The 25,581-nt window shown below is 26.5% G+C and overlaps 2 protein-coding genes across 2 annotated transcripts; both read right to left on the reverse strand.

The window, feature by feature from the left end:
- Positions 1-670: 670 nt before the first annotated feature.
- On the reverse strand, positions 671-5,376 carry LOC145836462 (uncharacterized). The gene is made up of 5 exons (XM_082944260.1): positions 5,295-5,376; positions 3,144-3,322; positions 1,571-1,735; positions 1,225-1,335; positions 671-883 (listed from the first exon to the last, which is right to left on the reverse strand). Exons 1-5 carry the CDS (start codon positions 5,374-5,376, stop codon positions 671-673), a joined length of 750 nt encoding a protein of 249 aa, XP_082800386.1.
- Positions 5,377-11,176: 5,800 nt separating this feature from the next.
- On the reverse strand, positions 11,177-24,950 carry LOC145835386 (nucleolar RNA helicase 2-like). The gene is made up of 14 exons (XM_082942952.1): positions 24,818-24,950; positions 18,840-19,004; positions 17,815-18,022; positions 16,863-16,882; positions 16,151-16,346; positions 15,701-15,767; positions 15,387-15,505; positions 14,981-15,137; positions 14,561-14,708; positions 13,895-14,070; positions 12,952-13,087; positions 12,377-12,577; positions 12,030-12,164; positions 11,177-11,747 (listed from the first exon to the last, which is right to left on the reverse strand). The coding sequence occupies exons 1-14, from the start codon at positions 24,881-24,883 to the stop codon at positions 11,469-11,471; spliced, it is 2,073 nt and encodes a 690-aa protein (XP_082799078.1). The 5' UTR covers positions 24,884-24,950; the 3' UTR covers positions 11,177-11,468.
- Between the last annotated feature and the right edge of the window lie 631 nt (positions 24,951-25,581).

Genomic DNA, 25,581 nt, shown 5'->3' on the forward strand with positions numbered 1-25,581 from the left:
ACAAATCAGCTATTGTAAGTATAAATAATATTTGAAATTTAAAAATATTTTTCATTGTTATTGTTTTTTAATTTTGTTAATCAATTATCTAGTAATAACACTATACATTTTTTAATTTTCTAATTTGATTTGAATTTAATTATAATTTCTTGCATTATTGTATTTTTTAGTTATCCATCGTCTTATGTTTATTTTATTTTGTAGGCCAGAAAATCCTTTAGAGGTGAAACATTATTGCCTTAGTATTATATCTATGTTTTAAATAAATAAAAAAAACTAAACAACCTAAAATACTTAAGTTTAATAAAAAACCTATTTTGATAAATCAAAAAAATAGCTATAATTAATAATATATAAAATAATTTTGTTATCAAAAACAGCTATGTTTAACTTGCACAGAGTATACAAGCTATTTATTAAAGTTTTGTGAAAAGTCAACATCACCAAAGTTTTAAAAACAACTAGAACTCGTTATTTAAAATGAAAACAAAAAGTTCTTAATAAAGTAATACTAAAGTTTAAAAAAAAATTCTATTCTGAACTAAACAGTGAAACTATTTTTTTCTTATAGATGTAGTAGAAATTAATTTTATCAACCGTTATCTTTAATAATAAGATTTTTTATAAATAAAACTAAAACAAAGTTGTTTTAAGTTAACTACCACTAATTTCAATAAAAACATAAAAAAGCAACAACTGCAATTATTACAGCTAATACTGAAAATACAATCCTAAACTCTTTTTCAGCTTTCTTCATTATCCACGTGTCTTGCATAGTTCTGTCGATTATGCTGGATTTTCCTGTTGCCATGGCGACATTTTCCCTGGGAAACCCAATTTCCGGTGTCGGTTTACCCAAGAACTTGCACAATGGCTCCCAGCCCTAGATAAAGTTTATTATTTTTAAAAGACACAAAACTACATTTATATGTAAAACTATGATACTTTGAAATAATAAGTTACTGTTTCTAAAAATTCATTAATTCTTTAAAAATCAACTGTCTATAAAAACTATTAAATTTATTCATGTTAAATAGTTGCTAAAATACATTTAAGCTTTGCACTTTTTTTTTACTTAAGGTCAGGTGTAGGCACATTGCTGCCTAGCAAATAAAATTAAACATATCTTTTAAAAATTAATGTTTTTGCTCTTTGTTTAATTTTTTAGACAAAATTGAAAACAGATCTTTTTTTTTCTAACCAAAATATACAAAGACAAATAACCTGTTTAACGTTAAATTCTAAAAATTGTTCAGGCGGAACGATACTTCTGACGTTTATATTGTGACGTCTGTACCATTTCTGCCATATCAGTTTTTTCGGTTCATGTTCTCCCTGGTTAAAAACTTGAAGTTACACATTTTTATTCTTTATTAATTGAGTTTTTTTTTTTTGATTTCGTAGTTGTTCTACGAGAACGTAGAACTTAAACTTTTTCTAACTTTTTTCTAAAAGTCTTCTGTTTTTTAAAGTTTTAAAATTAATTTTATTTTAAGAACAATAGTTCTACAACATTTCTTACAAAATTTTAACTCAATCCACTTAGAACAAAAACTTTTTTATGACTTACCAATGTAGCTGTGAACATTGCGTTTTCCCACGTGAGAAATCGTTGAAGACTTTTTGAAAAAGGAATCATGTATTTAACATACCAATATTTTGCCTCACTGTATTCAATCATTGTTTTGAAGCTTTCAAACCAAGCGTCTTCATTGTCTCTTACCATGAGCACAACCTACAAACGTATACAGTTGCTATACAATTTAACTAACAAAGCAAAAAATTAAACCTAGATTATAAATTTAAGAATAAGAATTTAAAAAATCTTAAAAATCAAGTGTTCATTAAATGTAATTATATTATTATCGTCTATTCTAATGAAATTGAAGTTTTTTGTTTATTAATTACTTAATAAAAGCTCATAATAAACTTTAAATTATAACTAAACAATATAATCCTAAAAAATACATGTTATGGCAGTTTTAAAAACATATAGAATTACATGTTGTAAGTAAACTTTAAAAGTATAGTAAACCTTATGAAAGTTTTCTTTTTTTTTTTTTTGATTAACATTACAAATTTTGAATTTTACAACAATGATAAAGACTTTACTTTTAAGTTAAAATTAAATTATACTTAATTTAAAACATTCAATTTTCACTGCAGTTTTAGAGCTTTAAGTTGTTTTGTAATTAATTAATTTTTAATCAATCTGAAGTTTTTATAAGTATTACATTAAAATATAAGGTGTCTAATTAAGTACGTTTTGTTTGATTTCAAGATAAATAAACTTGAATAACGCATAAAAACAGTTTGTTGCGGTGTGATTTTCTTCCAAATCAGCCAGTTTTCGTTCTTTATAGAGTTATATTTTCGTTATAAGCATAATATACTTTAAGGTGGAGTAAATGACAAATTGAACTTAAAATAGTTTGACGATAACTAAATAAAAGTCTTATTTCCAAACAAAATTTACATTTAATGTACTCAAAAGCAGTATTTTTGATTTGTTTTATACAAACATGTTATAATATTCGTTTTTTTTTCGAAAAATTCTTCAAAATAACTAAAAAAGGAGATTAACTAAAAAAATGTGTATATTTAAAATGCATAGCTAGTATACAAAACTGAAACTAATTAGTATTACTAAAATGTCTTGTATGTAAAAATGTTTACACTTAAACTAAATTTCGTTATTTTTAATGTTTTTTATAGCTAATTTTAAATAACCTATAACAACTTTTAAAGTTTTTAATGGTATTTAATTTTTTAAGTAAGTAATAAAGAAAATACAAAAATTCATCGAAAATTAATCACAATTAAAACGTTTTTTACTCTTAAACATGTATTTTATACAAAGAAAAAAAAAGTTAATGTTTGCTAAAGTTAAGGGTTGATTGAAAATCATAGTTCAGCAAATTAGTCTAAACATAAATACTTTTTAGTTAAAAGACAAGAAAGTTTTAAAAAGGACTTTTAAAACTTTAAACTAAACAACAATAATTAAATTATGTTTGAGCATATTTTTATAACATATTATTACAAAAACCTCACTTTCAGATAGACCTATGACTCAAATAAATAATTTTTAACATTTAAAAAATGTTTGAGTATTTACTACTATCGAAACTAGAAAAAATTACTTTAGCATCAGGGTAGTATTTGAGAAATTCTTCAAAGAAAAACGAGTGAGGAAAATCAACAACTGCATCGACATTTTTGTATGTTTCATTCATTACTTTGTCGTAACTCTCTGTTTTGTTCAACCATATTTCTTCCCATTCTTCAAACGCAAATTCAATACTCTCTTCAAAGTCGTAAACTGTGGAAATAGTTAATTTATTTGGATTATTGCTGTTTACATTTTAATCAAAATGTATACAAAGTTATTTTTGTTTATATTTTGTTTTAAATATTTCAGTTATAACATAATACTTTTGTATAAAAAACTTTATTTAATTTAATGTCCTAAAATTTCAATTGTAGTTAAAGAAATAGGTATTTATAGCTAAAATTTAACATTAAGCTAATAACAGTTTATATCTAATTAAGACAAAGATGTGAAAATAAATTTTCAAGTTAAATAAAACTGTAACTAAATTCAGCATTTAATTTTATGATTCTAAAGCTTGTGAGTAAGTATGGGATATTTTTTGTAAAAAACTAACATTCTCTAAGCTTTCTAAAAACAATTTTCCCAATCTCCAAAACAATGTTGTTTATTCGAAGGAGTTAACTTCTTTGCAATAAAATCATAATAAAAAAGTTTTTTTTTCTTTTAATATAAAATAGACAACATTTTGAAAGATTTTGGCATTCTGTAGTAATTGGTGAAGACGATATGCTTTATTATGTTTTATTACAAAAATGTTAAACTTAACATGCTTCTTTGACTTTAACTTAAGATGCTCTAAGGTACTTATTAGTATATTTGATTATTTGTATTCAAATAAAGTTTTAGTATAGTGTGATGTATCTTTGTGCTTTTTAGTTCATGTGAGTAAACAAATATTTTTTATTCGATTTGTATATTAATCTATATGTTTCTGTACCCTATCTACTCTATTTTTTAATAAGCAGCCATTTATTGAGACAAAACGTAACAAGCTTATTATTTCTAATATATTTGACTGGCTTGACTTAGTAAATTTTAAAGTTTGTGTCAAATATTTTTTTTTTATTTCCAGGAGTTCTAACCTATTAAATTACTAACTAGTTTTTTTTTTATCAACTCACATAACTTTATCCATAGCTAAAACTAAGTATAATCAAAATTAAAGATATACATAAAACTTAACAACTGTTTTATATAAAAAATGTTTCGAAAATACGTAAGCTACTCAATCATTCAGTCAGCTACGAAATGCAATTATCTAACCAATCTACATTTGTTTTTAAAAATAATATGCTTATAACTTAAGTATGGTTTTATTTATAGCACTTCCCAGCACGTTTAAATTTAAATAATTTTAGTTTCAGATGTGGCGCTTTAAAAAAAATATAATTGACGCTTTACTCAGTGTTTGAGTTTACTTATTCGAAAACGTTACTTATTTGTTTAATATGCAACAGAAAAGATAAATGCTTAATCATTAATCAGTAAGTAAAACAACTAGTTGTAGGAAACGTATGGTGTTAAAATAAAGCTTAATTAATTACTGGTTCTAAAATGTTTTAGTTTATTTAACTTTTAGTTTTTACATTTTTTTATGTACATTTAAGAAGAACAAAAACACTTATGTTAACGTAATTTTTGTATACTTAGATTATTTTCGTACATTTTTGATGAGCTTGAAACATGTAGTACTAGGTTTAAAAAATAATATAATATGAAAATACAACAGTTTATTCAATTCTTTTTGGCTCTCAGCTTTTGTTTTAGTTTTAAAAAGGCATCAACTATAATCTAAATAAAGTTGCCAACTATTTGTTTATAGCAAACAAAGCAAATTAACATTGAACTTAACAAACTTTGTATTATAATTTTATACATTAAATATTAGAGTTATAAAGCATAACAAATACAATCTAAATTACAAATTTAAATACGTTTTGTAGACGCAAAATTAAAAAGTATATATTTTAAAAACACTTGTTTTTTACGTGAAAACTTATGTTTGTTTAAAATTTTATAATTTAACTTTATTAAAATTTACTAATGTAAAAGCTTTTTTTATTACGAAACCATTATAACATAATATATAAGGAATGATTGTTTACCAATTAACAAAACTAAATACTGATTTTTTACATGTTTAAAAAAAATAACAACACAAACTCAATTTTACACAAACCGTTTTCGTATCCGAGATATCTCAACGCTTTAGCGAGTGATTTAGTGCCAGTTTTGGGTGCTCCCGCGCAAATAACCTTCATAACTGCTACTCGTTGTAATTTGTGCAAGTGAGTACCAGTTTTTCATTTTCAATAATAAAACAAATTGCGTAATTCGACTGATGTATGCCTCTATGCGGATATTTTTGGTAAAAACAGTTTGAAATAAGTTTGTAGTTTTAAATGTTATAAGAGATTAATTTAAATATTTTGTTTTTACATAAATAAGTTAAGCTCTTGAAAATTTCAGCAAAGACTTACTAATCTATAAAAAAATGTAAAGATAAAGTAAACTTTAAAATATTTAATGCTTAAAGATTGTATAAGCACGTAATGCAAAAAATAAATTATTATTTTTTAATATAGTATGTTTTAAAGACTTAAATTATATTAATATTTTGTGAACACCTGGCATCTAATTTTAGTTTAGAAGACTAAAAATTAATTATTAATATTTTTAACCTGCATAAAAATATTATTCTTTATGAGTCTAAAAAAAATTTTGAACACACAAAATATAAAATCCAAAAAGTTGTAATCGATTTTAATACTTTTGTAGAACTCATTCTTTAAAATAAAATAAATGTACACGTTTAAATCAGGGTTTCCCAAACTGGACCAAGTGGCTTTCTTGGGGGCTATGCGCAGCAAAGGGGTCAGAGGAAGGGTCATGAGTTCATAAATTGATACATACACTAGATATGCTGGAGTTGATGAGGAAGAACAAAAAAAGGTCTAAGACGTTTTTAATGGTAGTTTTTAAACTTATACTAGTTAAAATTGGAAAATAATTAAGCAAAAAAAAGTCTTATGTTGTATTTTTTTGATAAATCGTGTTGGAGGGGGGCTATAACGTTTTTGATTTCTTGAAAGGGAGACTTTTGAAAAAAAAGTTCGGGAAACCCTGGTTTAAACAAAGTCTAATTAGTGCACATTTAGGTTACAAATTTCACTATTAGAAAATAGATACGTTCAGAAAATATGTCTTTCGTACTAACTCATATTTTAACTGAAATAATTTGATAACACACGATGTTTTTACAATATAAACCTTATAAAATATAAAATAAGTATCAGTAATAAAACAATATACAATGTAGACTTCAACTTAAAATGACTTTTAAACTACTTTTGTTGCTAATTAAAGGTTAAATTGTTAGTTTCAACAACCTTTAAATTTTTCTAAACCTTTTAAAGTATTTTTACATTTTCTAAAAGTACTGACTTAATCTTTTAAATTGCTGACATCAAATTGTAATTTAATTACAATTTTCTATTTTTTAATTGGAAACACTTTGTTGTTGGGCAAGCTATAAACAACAACAAATGAGATGTTGACAAGTTATAGTACAAGAAGTTTGAAATTGTTGCTATAACAACTGTCATTACTCAAAGAAATGACTATTGTGAGCTTGGATCATTGTTAGAGACAGTAGTCTGAGTTCTGAGGAAAGAATTGGAGTGGAGTTGATTGTCTTCCAGTAGATCCACCTTTTCCTGTGTGCTAGTGACTAATTTTTTTGACTTTTTTTATAAGCAAGATACTTAAATTGTCTTTAGACAAATTTAAGTGTTTCCTTGATTTTTGTTAACATTGTATAAAATTTTATAACAGTTTATAAAATTTTATTGATTTTTTTCAAACCTGAGTTTTTTATTGTAATTTTTGTCTAATTTTAATTACTTTATTCATTTTAAGTTTTTTATATTTTGTTACAAATTGGTTTACTTTTAAGTTTTTAGTATATAAATTTATCCCAACTGCTTTGTATTTTATATTATTAAATAGTTTTTGTTAAAGTAAATTTAAACTATGTCACGGGTCAGTCAAAATCCAGAGTGTCTTCACTCTTCACACTTCTTGACACTATGATTCAAACTCGGGCTAAGAGTGCTCGCATTCAGAGCCAAAGACCTCTTAGCCATGAGTCAACCATTAACCCCCCTACCCTTCTAAACAAACCCTTGAAAGTTGGCATGCCAACCTCCTCTGGTTTCAAAATCATCTAATCTTAGTTTTTTTTCTTATAATAGCTTTTCAGCAATGAACCAGCCAAAAAACTTTTTTTGTGTGGATTAGTTCGAATGAGTATAGATTTTTTCGAATAAATCAGCTTCATACATACTTTAGAAACGCTTGTAACAATATTAATTTCACAGACAAATACGAAATCAGTTACAAACTTTTTTAAACCTATTTTTTTACAATAAATTATATTTTAAATTTATTTTAAAAGTAACAATCAAAGTTCTAAACTTGCATCCAGGAAAAAAAAACAATTAACAGTACTTTATAAATATAAAAAGAAAAGCAGTGATCGCTGTTACTTTTAAACATATTTTGAGGTCAAACTTTTAAAGTACACTAATATACTTAACACTGAAATCACTTAATAGTTTGTTAGCTAAAAATAATCAAATTAAAAGCACGCAGTCTACAAAAACTTTAAGTTATTTAATAACCGTATTATATTATAAATGTAATCTAATGTTTGTCACTGAAAAAAACTAACCTTCATTACACCAGATGTTTTGAATTTTTTGTAAGTAGCAAATGCAACGTAAAAGTTTAACGTAGCATCTTTTTCTTCAGCTGTTATTTTAGTTTCTAGAATGACTGTACTGACTTGGAGATCACGAATACTTATTCCTTAAAATTATTTAATCAAATAATCATAACGCTGTTATTTTTAAAAAAGCTTATAGTTTGTAAACGCAATCTTAGACGCGTTCTATCCGAATATATTTAGATGATGCTAAAAAACTATGGCTTTGTAAAGGACATTTTTGAGGTATACAAACAGTTTTTTAGCCGTTTTAATACGACGAAAATAACATTATATTAACTCTATTGACGGTACATTGAACATTGAAAAGTGTCAGAAAGAGTTTATTTCATAAGTTGCAAACAAAGCTGTTAGCACAAGTGTCCTAACTCTCTGTTAAACAATTTATTAAAGGAAAACGTTTAATATTGTTTCAATAATAAACCACAATAAAGACTTTTTCAAAGAATTTTCATTAATTTCAGTTGAAAGTTTGTTGTAAAAATAAATTATTTCAACAACTAACCTTTAAAATATATTAAATGTTCGAGACTTTTGTATAATTATAATATTAAAAACCATTTTAAATATTTTATTATACAACATTTTATTTTTAATTTTTTATTTAACACTTATTATGATGGCTTTCGAGTAACAATCACAAATTTTAATCTATTTTTATTTATTAAAAAGCTTCTCTGTAACTGTGTGTCTGTTAACATACAGCTTTTGTAAAAGTTTTTTTTTCTTCAATTTTTTAACTAATTTAATTTTTAAGTTAAATCAACTGAGGCACGTAACACGATTTTTTCTCCTACTGTCTCAAAAGAGATGTCTGTAAAGCATCAAAACTTTAATACAAAACAGTAAAGACTTTTTTGTTATGGACCAAAATAAAATAAAACTGATAATTTTACCGGTTTTAATTTTTTTGAGTTGGAAGATAAAATTTTGAAATTACATCACTTCAAAAAGTGTAAACTGAATAGCAACAATGTAAGGACATATGTCGACTTTAACATTTTGTTGAACTAATATCAGGGGTGAATTCCCATATTTAAGACTTTAGCCAAAGCCATTTGTGTAAACCACTTTTATCGACGCTAGATTCTTCTCATAGAACCATCAACGACTGGTGAAAACTTTACGTTCACACTATCGTTCTAACTGCTTACTGAAAATCCAACTGGGAAAATACTTCGATAAAAGAACGATATTTCACTCTGCCGTATCTTTTATCAGGTCTTAAAGAAATGTTTTTGCTTTTACAGGTCTTTTTGCTTTTGGAAATGTATGAACATCTTTTTCATGATCTATAGAAGTAATTTGAGATACTCTTCGTTGCTTCTTTCCACAGAAGTCAAACCAACATTTGCAGACTTTTTTGGATTATTTCTTGTACTTTCTTAGACAACCTAAAGCATCTTCTTTAACTGATTAGTGCATGTTCTTGCACTTAAAACGGTTTTTAAGAGTATAAAGATTCTTTTTTATTGTAAGCTGCCTCCAAGAGTTTCATAATCTATTAGTTTATAATGAAGCTGGACTATTTTTTCCTCTTTTGCTCATTTGAAAAATATTGAAAATTTATCTGTATATATTAAGAAAAATAGCTACAATCAATAGGAGCTCAACATGAAGAAAAAAATATTAATGGTTATTATTTTTAGGCTGGATTACCCTGTTAATGTAGTATAATATTATAACTTAATTTAAAATTTAAGTTTTTTTAATAACTACAAGGGTTTCAAGTAGACTAGCCCACTATACATATATGTTTGGCTTGCAACGTGTTTTAGCTTTGCAATGTGTACAACTGTTTTTTTTTCACAACAACTATTTTCTAATTTATGTTTACATAAAAAATAATTCCATTTAAGATTGCACTTTAATTACCTTGTAATTTTAGTTTTTATGCTTTAACTACACAAAACTATCAGATCATTAAGACGTTTTTTAAATACAGCCGCGGAAGGTTTTAAGACAAATATAGCCGACGACTGGAAAACTGGTCAAGCCTTACATCATAAGTACTTCTATCGTTATCTTAGAATACATTTTTAATATACAGTACATCTCAATGGTCTTCCAAACTACTGAAACCAGCTTTGTACAGCTTGGCTAATTTATGTAGAAATTTAATTAAAATTTGAGCTTAACACAGGGTTGCCACTGGTTTTCAAGAAATTTTTTTCAAGTTTTCAAAATTCCTTCCATGTTTTAAAAATTACACATTTTTGGGTTTATTTTTAGTTTTAAATTTAGTACTATAACAACATTAACAATATACTGTAAATGTATTTTTTAACATAAGATGTTTGATGACGACAAAAAATTCTTATTTACATGATATATTTTTCGTGTCATACCACAATTTTAATTAACAAAAATGTAAAGTTTGTTCAAAATTCCAGATTGGTTTTAATTCTTCAAACTCACAAGTTTTGTGGAAACTCCGTTGATAAAACGTCATTGAAAACGACGAAAAATAGCTAATTATATGATTTATTTTAAATTTAAATTACATAATAAGTTATTTGAATGACATATTTCTGTCAGGACCAAAATTTTTGCAGTAATGTAAGGCTCATAAATAGACTTAAGTTTTCCGTAACCTATTGAACACATTAACTTGAAACCGCTACATACGCACACCATTAAAAACATATGTCTATAAAAATTTTCCTAGGTTTCTGAAAATAATTAAGTCAGTGGTCGATAACTTGTGGCCCGCGAACGAATACTTTGAAACTTATGCTAGATATTCTGATGTGCAAAAAATGAAACTACAACTGCGGTCTGCAAAAATATTTATATTTTCAAAATTTGGCCCGCGAACACCAACTGCCTACGGACCTCTGCATACAGGATACCAAACTTGTTGTGAATGTTTAGGGAATAAATTTTTGGATTATTTTTTTAGATCAACTCAGTGCTTTTATCTAAATGAAAGTTTTCCTAAAACTATATACAAAACAATTATCAAATTTTATGATATTTAACAATGTAATGATATGATGTATGAGAGTCAGTTAAGATTGAAAGTTATTAGTGTTTAAGTATAATATTATAAATTTTATCAAAAGCTTTTAGCTAAACTATCTAAAAGTGAAGCAATTAGACCTTAAGTTTAACACATTAGTCTGGATCTCTGAAAAACAGCAGAAAAACTAAGAAACTCACCTTAATCAAAATACTAAAATTACAACATAAATCATTCAAATGCTAATTAGTTATATAAAAAAATTGTTCTAAAAATGGTGTATATTATTATTTATTAAAATATTCTAGGTCGAATAAAAAACACTAAATCAAACACAAAAATAAAATCTATGGGTATTTTCTAAAATGTTTTTCAAGTGTAGGTAAATAAATAAAAAATTAAATTAAACTAAAATCAATAAAACAAACTACTTCATTGACTAAAGATTAAAATATAATTTTAAATACTTAAAAACAGTTTGTTATTATTTATAAATTAAAACTGTCCACCTTAAAATTTTGCTAGAGAATAAAATTTCTTTTGAACATTTTCTAAAAAAATTCATCTATTTTTAACTACGTGGCTGTGATGTGACCCCCTATTTTTTATTGCCCCCATTTTCTCTTGTATCCCCCGCCGCCACCGTTCCTGTTGTGGGTCTTTCCTCCCCAGCCCCCGCGGCCACCCTTGTTGCCGTAGCCGCCACGGCCACCGCCGCTTCTGTTGCCCCAGCCGCCGCCGCCCCAACGGTTGCCGCCGCCGTACGACTTTGTTTCCACCAGCGGGGGCAGCTCGGTGGCCTGGAAGAGCTTCATGGAGGGGGAGTCCTGCCAGGTGGACTCGATCAGCTCCGTGCATTCCTCCGGCAAGTCGAACACCGCTCCCTGTGAGAAAGTTTTTCTCATGAAAATTAATTAGATTTGAACTAGAACATGTATATAAAATATCAACAATCAATAATAAAATGAAACAAGTAATTTTCGTATTGTTCACCAAGTTTCAACGTTTAAGTATAATATAGTATTAACTATATTATTAATTATTAAAAGCAATCTTTACATACTGACAAAAGATTTAAAATGCTAATAAATATTAAAAAAGAACATTTATTTTAAGGTTATATCAGTTTAAACTTCAACAAAGTTTTTTATAGCAATCCAACTAACCAGCTTGTTCTCGAACAATTTCAACCCGCTCATTTTTTCCTTGGTTTCGAGACCGAAGAACTTTTCAACAGTGCCGTACACGAAACCGTTGAACCTGATCGCGTAGTGCACTTCGAACTGCCATGTTGTGTAATTCTGCACAAATTTACTTAAATAAGAACTACTTTTATTAAAAAATAAAAACTATTATTGTTCAACCATTTGCTAATGAATGTGAGTTCAACCACTGATACATCATAAACATTCACCAACATTGGTACATAACAACTGGAAAACTAAATTCAACTTTATATTTCGTAGTCATCCGGCTTAATAACACATCCAAACTAATATTAAAATTCACCAACCTTCCTCGACGTCAGCAGGCTTCTGTTCTCCAAGCTGCTGGCGCCGCTGCACAGCGCGATTGCGGCCGCCAACGCCTCCACGGCGCCTCCCTCGTACTTTTCGGCGATGTTCTTGGCGTGATCCATGAACTGCTCCACCATCTTCTTGTTGATCTTCTCCAGCGAAGTGATCGTGTCGCTTATCGACGTTTCAACGATGTCCTGTTGTATTTGAACTCGTTAAAACTGACTGAAACGTTTGGTTGAATAATTTTTTTCAGTAATGTAAAGGGACTTCAAATACAATAAAGTTATTTATTGATCTTGTTAAAAATTATTTGAAAACACTTGTCAGCTAAATAATGATTAATTCAACCACAACAGTTAAATTGTGCAAAGACTTACTATTTTTGAATCATATTCTATTTTTGAACTTAAATATACTTAATTTTATTCGTAAGCTAAAGAAAACGTTCTGAAAGTCTAACAGAGCCTATCTTGCGTATTCATAAACCAGACTAACTCCAGTATAAAACACATAACGCACAGAACAAGCGTTTCCTGCAACAGCTCAATCCTATTAACAGTTAACTCACTTTAGGCTGCGGCGGGCTGACAATTTGAAACTTGATTCCGGTTTTCCTTTCCAGCTCCCTCAAGTCCCTCTCTTCGTTGGGCTTGAAGAAGCAGATGCAGGTTCCGTCGCGGCCCGCTCTCCCTGTGCGTCCCGATCTGTTGGTGAGAGAAAAATACGGTTTTTTTATAACACTGTGACAGGTGTACCTTTTAACAGTAGACACTTGGATTTGTAACACATATTAAATAACAGATGTAGGTGGAATATGCTTGAAATATAAAAGCACAAAACTTTTGTTCAAATGTTCATAAATTTAAACAAAGAAATTAATATGACTTGGTAAAAAAGGTGACAAATTACCAAGTATGTATTTGAAATTCAATTTTGTATCTAAACTTTCGGTCAGCTGCAGTTTTAAGGTTTTGGAAAAAATTTCATTAATAACATTATGCAAATGTGGTAAAGTAATAATGCAGCAGTATATAATTAATATCTAAACATTTATCGTTAACCATTTCTAACTAAATTTTAAATATATACCCTTGTCCCCAACCCACCTTACCCAAACATATAAATCAAAAATTTTTAATCTATTTAAACTTAAAAAATTAATATATGAGCCAATCAGAAGCACCATATATCTGCAGCTGATAGAAAATAAATGTGTCCGTTTTGTGATAAAACAAAAAATATTTCAAGTGACATAATTTTTTATTATTAAAGATTAATTATAGTGTGTTTTGCAAATAACATTTTTTATTATCCGATATCAACTTTAAACCAAAATTATCTTTTTTATGTTGTAAATATACAAGTAATATTCAACATTTACAACATATTAAAACAAAACATGACCGAAGAAGTTTTAACAAGATTTAAAACTAAAGATAAAGATCAAAAACTCATTCTTACGGAAACAAGATATGAATTTTCTTAAATTTAAAAAGTCAATATATACAAACCTGTGAGTGTAAGATTCCCAGTCCTTGGGCGGGCACGACTGAATGACGAGATCGATTTCAGGGATGTCGAGGCCTCTGGCGGCAACGTTGGTGGCGACCAGGCATCTGATGTTACCGTCCCTGAACGCTTTCATTGTGATCGTTCGCTGCTTCTGCTCGATGTCTCCGTGCAATACCTTATAAATGTACGTGGTTGAAACAACATTGATATAAAATTTAAATAAAGGCAAAATTAAGTTACTTTTATCCCCGCCATATTAATTAGCTCTTGAATAAAGATAAAGTAAATATTATGAACTGCAACTTGCTCTAATTAGGTTTTTATTATAAAACTAAATTTAGCTACATAGTCAAAAGTACATTGTAGTTTTACAAAATCTATTTATTACATAAAATTTTACGTACTACTTTTTTATCAACAAATGAAGATCTTTGAAAAAAACGAACTAGCAAAAAGCAAACACCTAATATGTACACATTATATAATTAATTTATGGAACTTTACATGCAGGCCTTTTTTAATTTAATGCTGTAAATTAAATGTTTGAGTACAAAAAGTAACAGATTAATTACAAAAATAAAAAATGACTTCACTATACGATAAACAGTAATAAAATGGTTGCATCACAGCAAAGAAGTTTAATTTTAAGTTCTTAAACAACATACTTGTGGCTTCTGTCGTTGAAGTTCTTCAAACACTACCAACTCATTGCACTCTTTCTTGGTTTCAGTGAAAATGATGGCTCTTCCGTGCAGGCCCGAGTACATCTGAACGCAGGAACTCATGCACCCCGGTCGCTCTTGCCATCCGCATCTGTGTTGAAATTAGTTGGAAGTTAATATCTTTTTATTAACATGCCGTGAAATATATTATTTACAATTTGCTGAGATTAAAGTCCTGCTGAGAATAAAGAAAATTTATTTGGGTTTATAACAATAAAAACTAACTACTATAATATTTTTATCATAAAGTTATCAAGAATTTAAAATTATTTTAAGTCAATATATTCTATTTTCATCAAATTAAAAAAAAATCTTGTGAGATGAGCTTATACCGAGATAATTACCTAATAAATAATAAAAAACCTGATAGCAAGATGCTTGACGTGCACGGAAGTCTTGTTGACTTCGTTACCGATGGTGTCAACGTGCTCGAGGTTTTTGGGGTCCATGTACCTCTTGGACGTCTTCTGAACCCACGGTGGGCAGGTAGCACTGAACAACAACGACTGCGGCTTGTGATCTGGAAAAAAATCTATTATTAGGATGAATTTTTATTATTAGGATGATTAATTGTTTGAAACATAATTTTTAACTTATATTGAGTATTAGTTTAAGAGCAAAAATTAATCAAAATAGACCAGCATACATGCTTCGTATCATTTGTTCTAAATCAATTGTCCTAAATACCTAGTTATTATTGTTTAACTCAACACTTTTAATTTAAACCCATCGGAAAAAAACTAAAGTAGTAAAATTTCAATATAAAAACCTGGGGTGTAGCAGTTGCTGTATATTTCTTCTACGGCTGGCGCGAAACCCATGTCCAACATTTGATCTACTTCGTCGAGAATCGTGAACTCAACAGTGCTTATGTCAAGGTTGCCTTTGCTGTTAATTGGTTATAAAATATTGTTTTATCACTTCAAATTAAATACATGGGATTGGATAAACTGATTTGCATAGCATTAATTATTATTGTTTAACTACCAATGTACAAGTGTTATGAAAATTTAATTTCAATTTTAAAAATCAACTTTTTTAATTTAAGTCTCTCAAAAATATATTTTATTAACAATTACAAACTTGATGTGATCTTGAATTCTTCCTGGAGTTCCAACGATGATGTCAACTCCATTTTTAAAGGCTTGTTCTGTTGAAATTAACTTTTTAATACTAAATATTTATATACCTTCCACAGTTTCATTTAGTTACGAACAACTTAAAATTACTTGGGTTATAACCAAAATTTATTGTTTGGGGTTAGAAAATCACAAAAGCTTAACTCAAGTTTAATATCAGAACAGCTATGCAATATGCATCAACTGTTAACATGCAAGTGTTATAATTCTAAAATCAATCTATCAAGTATTACAAGTTATAAAACACATGTAGCTACATTTCATTAATCATATTTAACTATTTACCAAACTATCGATTTTGTTGTTACAAAGTTACTACCAAAACACCATACTAGATAAAGCATAAAAAAAAAACTATTATTTTACTAATAAACATCAAATTATTCAGTCAAACCTTGTTTCCAGTACGGAGTGCCTCCGTACACGACAACCGTCTTGAGCGTCTGCTTGACGAGGACGAAATCGTTGTGAACTTGTTCGGCCAGCTCCCTGGTCGGGCACATGACGAGCACCCTGGGCAGTCTGCCGTACCCCCTGCACCTGTCCGGCTGAGTGAGAAGCTTCTCTACTACGGGCAGCACAAACGACATCTGGTGGATAAATTATATTGCGTTTGTTGTGAGAATTTTGAAAACTTAATTAGTAGGAAAGTAGATTTTTAATGAAATAGAAAAAGAATAAGCTATAACTTATAATATTATTAGTAGCTATGCTATATAACTAGTAGACCTAGTAGTATATAGCTTAAAGATTTCTACTTTTGTAGCTTATGCTGTTAGTAGCACATAACAGATTTTAAAGAAAAATATTTAGTTCAAAATTCAAAGTAATATAAATTTTAAGTGCACAACAGTATTATCAGTTAATAAATTGTTTTTTATTTTCTCAGATTTTTATAAAATAACAAAAATTAAAATACTATCAAGATAGTAGGTTTAAGTAAAATTAATTTCAACTTAACCAATATAATATATTACTAACTATAATAACTATATTGATAATTTATTTATTAACTTTTATAAATTTTCTAACACACCCTAATAAAAATAATTCTATTTAAGTCTTTATTAAAAATAATTAAAATATGAATATAAAAAATAACTTACAGTCTTTCCTGTTCCGGTACCTGCAAAAAGAATAAATAAATTAGTTTTGATTACGCAAAAATTCAAGCTGACTAATTGTATTAGTTTACATATCTAATTCTAAAATAAAGAAATATAAATTGACACTTTAAGTTTGAACATGGAATTATGTTTGTTAAGGCCATTTTGTCACTTCTTTAAAGATCTTATTTTTACACAAGGACTAAGCGCTACTAGTTGATTTCTACAGTTTTTTTTAAATTCAAAAACATTTTGAGGTAAGGCAATCAAAGTTTGGGAGTTTAAGAGGTTTTTTATGGAAGATAAAACTGACAGAGAATAAAAAAAATATATTTCAATAAAAGTTAGTATCCTCCTACTTACTGTTTTTAAACAATCGTTTTGAATTTTTCTAAATTTGATATTAAATTAAGTTTGATAAACTTGAAGATAACAAATTTTTTAAAATTATAATATTTCTTCCAAAAACAAATAAAAATTTATCTTTTTAATCTGATTCATCTAAGGTGACTTTGACATTTAAAAGACCATTTTTTAAAACTTAAATAGTTAACTTTTTAATTTTTTTTTTTCAAACTTCAAGGAATCAGCCCATAAATACTTTTAACAAAAATCTTTGAATTTCAAAATAAAACAATTGAAATTTTATACTCAGAAAAATTATAAAAAGTACCTTATTATTTATATTTTAAGATATCATATACGGAACCAATAATATTTTTTCTAAACACTGTACCGCCTTATGTTTTTTTAAAGTTTATTAAGGTTATCTAAAAACACACTAAAATTTACTATAAATTTTAAGGCTAGCTTATGTAATAATAAACTGCTTTAACTTTACCCCTGATTTTACTACTTTAAAAGTTACGCGTAGGCTTAAATACTGTATTTATCATAAATCTATAGCACACTTTTTAATATTTTGGGTAACTGAAAGTATACAATAACTAACGGGCTTGTGCAATAACGTCTTTTCCATCATAGATAGGGTGGAACGTTTCATACTGAATTGGAAACAAATAGGATATTCCTTTCTCCTTTAACAACTCAATTGTTTTTGCAGTCAAGGGGAATTTTTTGAAATCTCCCTTCACCTGATGGCTGTTTGGATCAGCAGCTGGTTTCTCTTCTTCCGAGGTTGACGGCTCAGAATCGGATGCCTTTTTTATAAAAAAAATTATATATTAGTTGTTCTTTTGAGATTGTAGAAGCATGAATTTAAGAAGCAATAAAACAAAACAACAAGACTACAAAACAGAAACTATAAATTAATTGTTCCTGTTAAACAAAGCCGGTTTTTTGTTATAAATTTTTCAGTCAATACTTAAATTTTTTTAATCTAAATTTCGTGCACTAATACTTTTTGTTTGTTCCATTTTTTATTGATGGTTTTCTTTTTTTTTTTTTGTTAACCATGTAATTTTTTGTAATGATGTGTATCAAAACAGTATAAAAAAACAGAAGATGAGTTCAAACTTATATATAACAAACTAAGTTTTCATTAGTAAAAATAAATTTAAACAACTTGAAGAATATTAATTTAAAAATTTTAGCAAATATAAAACTAATTTACAGTAACCTCTTGCGAATCTACGCACATTGGTGTCCACAGCAAAAGTGCTCAACTAAACGAGAAAACGTTAGTAAACGAGAGGTATCAGATATACCTATTATATTATTTTGTTTATGGGAATGCATTTGATTAAAAGAATCCTATTGTAAAAATTTAAAATTATTTTAAACTAAGTAATTCAATATAATTTTGTCAAAAAATAATGTATCTTAAATACTTTTTAAAAAACTATTTTTTACTCACAATTTCTTAATTAATACTTTTAGAGAATTTTATAATGTGGAACTAAACAAGGATGCATAACCAAACGAGTGCGTAAATTCACGGGAGGTTAACTGTTTGTAATAACTAAATTTTAGTATAATTTCAAATTTTACTTAATCACTAAGTATGAATCAACTAACAGCTTTGCTTTTCTTTTTACTATCACCATTTGCAGTTTTCTTTTTCTTTTTGGCAGGTTCACCGTTTGAACTTTCTTTTTTCTTTTTCTTCTTAACAACTTCTCCATTAGAGTCCTTCTTTACCTTCTTTACTTTTTTCACCTTATCTACTCCATTCTTTGTTGTCTGTGATGTTTTAATTATTTATATAAAACTCTGATTAAGCATCTATTGCTAAAATAATTATTTACGAGGTCGTATAACTTAAAAAAAGTTAATACAATGTTTTAACTATACAAATAGGTTGATGCTATATTACTTAGCTATTAACCCTAGAATAGCTATAAAACTAAAACATAAAATCCTTAGAACTTTAAACATTTATTTAAACCAGAGTTGCCACATTTTAAGTCAAAAAACTAGTTTGAGTGACCAAAAACTGTCCTTAGTCATCATGAGTTTTTTTAATTCTTTAAAATCAATAAAAATCAAGTTATTAAACAAAATTAGTTTTGAAATATTAAAACATATAAACTGGAACAATAAATCTCATTAAGGTTTAGAAGTTAAAAAAAACTGAGATTTTTGAAAAATCCTAAAACTGTCTGAGGTTTTTTATAAAAATACAAACTGGCCTAAGTCGTCTGGATTTGTTTTAATTTCAAATTAGCATGAGTTAGCCTGAACCATCCTGAGATTTTCAAGAGTTATCATGAGTGTAAACCCCGTCAACAAAGTTTGATTAAGCACTCACTGCAGAAACTATTTTACTGTCTACAGACAGTGAGTGGTGAATAATAATTAAACATGTATAAATTCTATCTTATATCACTTTCAGACGAGGTACATTTCACCGTTCTATGTTGAAAAACTTCTATGTTGAATTCTAACAAATTCTATGTTGAAAATGTATAGTAACAAAACAATAATCAAATCAAAAGATTAATAATTTTACCATTAAAAAAAAGATTAATTTAACAACTGTACAGATGTTTCTTTTTTAATGTAGTTAGTTAAGGTGGATAACAGATATAATATGTTATATAATAATAACAGATAATGATTAAGTAATAACTACTAATAAAAGTATTTTATACTAACTTAGTTATACTTATATTGTTTAGGTAGTAATCCACCTTTTTTTAAAGCTAATCTTATTTTGTACATTTTCTTATAAAACTTATACAACATTAACTTATAAAATACTTTGTACACTTTAAAAAACTCATTGTAACTTTTAATATATGAGGTGTCAAAGTTCCAAAGTTCAATATGTTCCTTTTGGATGGCACAAATCAAAATGGCAAAAAAGAACTGTTTTTTTCACTAAAAATGTTCTTTCTTATCATTTTCAAATTTGTATAACTACTAATATTAGAATGATTCTAAAAAAATCCTTCATATATTGAAAAAAAAAACATTTTTTAAATTAACAGTTGATTGTTACTTTTATCATATATTTTTATTTTGAAATATTTAATATAATTAAACAGTGTTTTCATAATTTGACAAGACATATTATGAAAATGTCTAAAAACTTGTAATTTTTTGTATAAAGATAATACCAAGGTTGCCACACTTTAATTCAAAATAAATGTTCTAAAATCTCAGTCATCCTGATTTTTTTAAATCTTTACATAAATTCATTACCTCTGACATAAACTACTTACATGTAATGTTTATTTTCCTTCCAAATAATAAAAAGAAAACGTGCGTTTATATATATGCTTCTACATTTTATGTTTACAAACTAATGAGAAATACGGCTGTTAAAAACTCAATGTTTAAAGAATAAAATAATTAAGATTTTTTTTTAAGTTTTTGGATAATTTTAAGTAAAAATAATATATTTAAAATATAATATAGAAAAAAATTGACATTTTAATTGATAACTTTAATCTTATTACATAAACTACTCACTTAAATTCATACTTCAAGCATATTAAAACTTTAAACAAATAGATTTTATCTCTTTTATCTGCATAACTTATATATCTTTAAACTATTTATGCTTAATATAAATTCAAACCATTATACATAATAATGTCAGACTTAAAGCAAAAACTAAAATGTAATTCCTAAGAGCTGTAAAGAGATATAAAAAAATTATCAAATAACACAAGGCTAAAAAAACAACTACACATTTTAAAAAACAAATTCTTATACATAGGTTATATAAATGAACAAAAAATTGAAACTGGATCAGCTAAATCTCATTCAAGATCTAGAAAAAACCTTGCCCTGAGACTTTTTAAAAATCCCTAATCTGAGGCATATAAAATAACAAAATTATCCATAGTTTGCCTGATTTTAAAATAAAAAATCATAATATCATGATATATATTCTATAATTTTGATAAACTACAAAATATCCTAAGATATCCTTATCTTGGGTGTGTGGCAGTCTTGTAAATACAGCAACTTTATTTTCAATTCTAAATTACTAAATTATCAAAGTAGTGGTATGAAGTTTTAAGAAATAATTAACTAACAGACAAATTTGACTTTATTTGATTATTTGCAGTAAAAACAAAAATCTTTTTAACCAAGCACTGAATTCAATATGAATATATAATTTATTTAGGGCATAGGGTAGGGAGGAAATCAATTTTTTAATGTTTGATCTTATTTTATAGTTTAAATTAGGCTACAAGATGGTTTTTACAGATTTTAAAAGTTCAATATAGTTTTTGAGATACTGTAGGTCTAAGCCGGAGGCAACAATTGGTTCCTTCTGGGAGGCGCAAACTAAAACAACAAAAAAAGACGATTTCACTAAAAAGCCATCTTCTCCTATGTTTTTTGAGATGAGAACCTATACTTTTAGGAAACGCTCCTTGCAATATTTAAAAAATTCTAAGTCATGGTGATCTAAGAAAAGAGTTATGGAAAAAAAATGCATTACAACAGGGTTGCAACTTGTTTTTTCAAAATTTTTTCCAGGTTTTTAAAAGTACACATTTTTGGGTCTATCTTTAGTTAAAAGTTAAGTTTAAGGTAAGGAATTGCCTTAAAAAGTATAAAAACATTGAAAAGATACTGTGAACCTACTTTAAATAATTTTATAAGCAAAAAAATAATTTGATGATAACAAAATTCTTTTATTAAACAATAGAGTTTTGGAGTCAAATCAAAATTTTACTACTGAACATGTGAAATTTGTTCAAAATTCCAGGTTTTTTTTTGCTTAAATTTTCAAACTCCAGGTTTTTCAAGGTTTCCAGGTAAAGTGGCAACCCTGGATACAACCGTATGGAATTTAAAAACTTCAAGGCTAACTTTCTTGAAATTCAAAAATTTATCTTCTCCTTCATTTGTTAAGCAATTTATTTCAAATTTTTATGAAATGTACATTTTAATACTACAAACATCTAGTGGGAAGCATAATAGAAAAAAATAAAAATTTATGACCAAAATTAAAAAACATTTATATATAAAAATATTTGTATGTATAAATATTACAAATATTAAAAAATATGCTACCTTGAAGCTGTTCTAAATTTATTAAAGATTACTCTTAGAAAGTTTTAAAACAATTGCTAAAAAACTGACTGAGGAAATAGATTTTTAGTGAAATAGTCTATTTTTGCCCTTTTAGTTTGGGCCTCCCATATAGAATCTTTTAATCACTAACTTTTATTGCTTATATCTTAAAAGTTAGTTTGAATTTTAACAAGAGGTAAAAAGTAACAAGAAGCTTATCCTAATATGTAAATAATAAGACTAAAATTTAAAAAAAAGTTTCACTCCTCTATGCCCTTAAGCTTTAACTTTCCATACAATCTATTGAACTGACTATAGTTGTCCTCAAATTTAAAAATTTAGTTTGATTTCCAATTATGTAAAATAAAAAACAAGTATCCATATGAAAATACACAAAAAAAAACAATTTGTGAAAAAGGCAACCATCTTTTGTCCTTAAATACAAGTGTCTCTAATGATATGAAATAAACTAGGTTGCACTAAACTAAAGTTTTTTTAAAATTTCTTTCAGGTTTTCTGAAATTTTTCTAGTTTTTAAAAAAACAAGCTTTTTGGAACACTTTGAGTAAAAGTTTAAACTTAAGGTAAAAAAATTGTCCTAGACAGCAAGACATTATTGAAAACAGAATTGCCAAATGTTTTTGAGAAATTTCTTCCAGGTTTTTAAAAATATAGGTCCATTCTAATTTAAATTTAAGTTTAATGTTAAAAACTGTGTTAAGTGGTATAACAAAATTGAAAAATACCTTATAGCTACTTTAAATGTGTTTTTAAATAATAAAAGTTTTTGATGATAACAAAAAAAGTTATCTTCATGATAGATTTTTCTGTTTAAATTTATTTTAATTCCAATTTTTTCAGTTATTTTTGTTCAAAATTCCACGTTTTTCAAAAATTCTTATATTTAAGGTTTTTTTAGCTATATTATCAAATTCCAGGATTCCTGGTTTTTTGGCAACCCTGTGAAAAAGTACTGTAAAGCTACTTCAAATGTGCTTTTTAAAGTAAAACTTTCAAATGATTCAAAAAAAATTCAAACTTTATGATATATTTTTGTATTTAACTTTAAAAATGTTACTTCACATGTAAAAATAGTTTTATATTCAAGTTTCATGAGGGACTTTGTTCAAAACTACAGTTTTTTTTTTTGCCTAAATGGTCAAAGTCCAAGTTTTTCCAGGATTGCAGGTTTATTACCACTAAATTATCAATATTAAATGTTTATGCTCATGCATACTAATGTTCTTTGTTAAGGGAATAATTATCCAACATTTGTTTTATACAAAAATTAACACTGGCTCTTATTTCAAAGCTTAGAGTATACACTAAAAAAATATTTTAAAGGACAAAAAAATTATTATCAAGTTTTGAGATATTATAAGTTTTGTCTAAAAAAATTCCAATACATATGAAATCTAAAATTTTCAAGGCCAATTTTCTTGAAAAATTACTTTTAATTTTAATCAAAATATAATGGTTGTATGATAAAAATCTGATACATAGTATTTTTATAACACTTTCAAGTAGTAAAAACTTTAAATTTATATTTTGACTGGTAAGTTTTATAGAAAAAAATTAATGAATCCAGAGTAAAAATTTTAGATACTCCATATAAGCCCTGATAAATATTTATTTAAATATTAATAATTTTCAATTTAATTACCAAAAAGTTTAAATTCATGTAAGATGTGAACTTTAAGTAAAAATTACAAACTTAAACTGAGTTAATGTTATGAATAAATTTTTAAGCTACATCTATATTAAATTAATGATGTCAAAATGAAAAAGAACTTAATTACTTATAATTAAAATAAAATTCACATAAATAATCCTGCATAAGTCTGCTAAAGTATAACCTTCAATTTTGTAAAAAGGTTGACTTTCTATACGTTAAAAATAAAAACAAGAACAAATTAGACAAAAAAAGTTGTATTTTTAACTGTTATCAAAATATAAATTTAGTTTAATTATAGTTAAATACATTTAAGTTATCTACAACTTTTGTAGAAGGTATTAAGTTAAGATCAACAGGAGTTACAAACTAATCAAAATTTTTAATACAGATAAATGTTAAGCCATTTAAAAATGTAATACAACATTTACTTTAATTATATATGATTAATTCCTTTATGAAAACTTTTATTTAATATTACAGGCTGGACACTGTTATTTTAAAATTTCTAGTAAACTATTCTAACTTTCTTCATGATTTTTAAAAGTACAAGTTTTCTTGTTTCTATTTATTAAAAAATCAAACTTATTATTATGATATTATAATGATAGTTTAAATCTAAGTCTCTTATGTAATCTAAAATGAATATCTCTTTACATTTTAACTTGTTTAACGCCAGATTTTCCTAGAATTTTTCATAAATTCCATGTTAATATAGGTTATTTTGATATTTCAGATTAAATGGCCACCCTGATTTAAGTTAACTGACCACAAATTTGAACATAAATTAAATGTTATGTAACTTTTTTAATTTTATTACTTAGAAAAGGTACTATTCACTTACTTTTTTCTTTAATTTTTTTTCTTTTTTCACTTCAACATCCATTGTTTCATTTTCAAGAGCAACCATTTTTTAAGTTTCTATTTAAATTTGATAGTTTAATAATAATTTAGATACTTAATAACAGTTATGTTAAATTTACTAAAATTTTTGAGAAATAAATAGGAGCTATCCACGCTTAGCAAAATACTTCACAAAATGGTTTTTTTATAAAACTAACAAAAATAAAAGCAGCTGTTGATGAGGGCTGTTTAAAAAAACTGTGAAGCTTTTAAGAGTTCAAACTTCAAAACTGTTACAACTACAAAAAATGTCGACAAATTCATTGCACTGCTTTATTAAGTAAAAAATATTTTTCAAAACACACTTATAAACTACTGCTGTGTTTAACTAAGCTATAAAATATAATGTTAACATGTACAAAATTAGATAATGGGTACGTCATGATGAGTTTAAATAAAAAATGTAGAACAAATACTGTCTAGATAAGAGTTTTTATAATAAGTTAAACACAGAAGTAGTTGATGAGTGTGTTTTGAATAATATTTTTATTTAATAAAATAATAAATGCAGTTGTCAATATTTTCTAATTAAAACTTGTACCTCTAAAAAAGTTATTTAAAAACTGTAGAGTTTTGAAAAGTTCAAACTTCAAAATTGTTACAATTTATAGAGAAATACTTAGCACATTCAACAAATTTAAGTAGAGCGTAAATCTAGCTGTTTAAGTAACTGCGTGTTTTTAAAACTATGATTATCACCAGTCT

Source organism: Thalia democratica, chromosome 5, assembly GCF_965202585.1.
Source record: "Thalia democratica chromosome 5, ktThaDemo2.hap1.1, whole genome shotgun sequence".
In the NCBI taxonomy this organism is placed as follows: Eukaryota; Metazoa; Chordata; class Thaliacea; order Salpida; family Salpidae; genus Thalia; species Thalia democratica.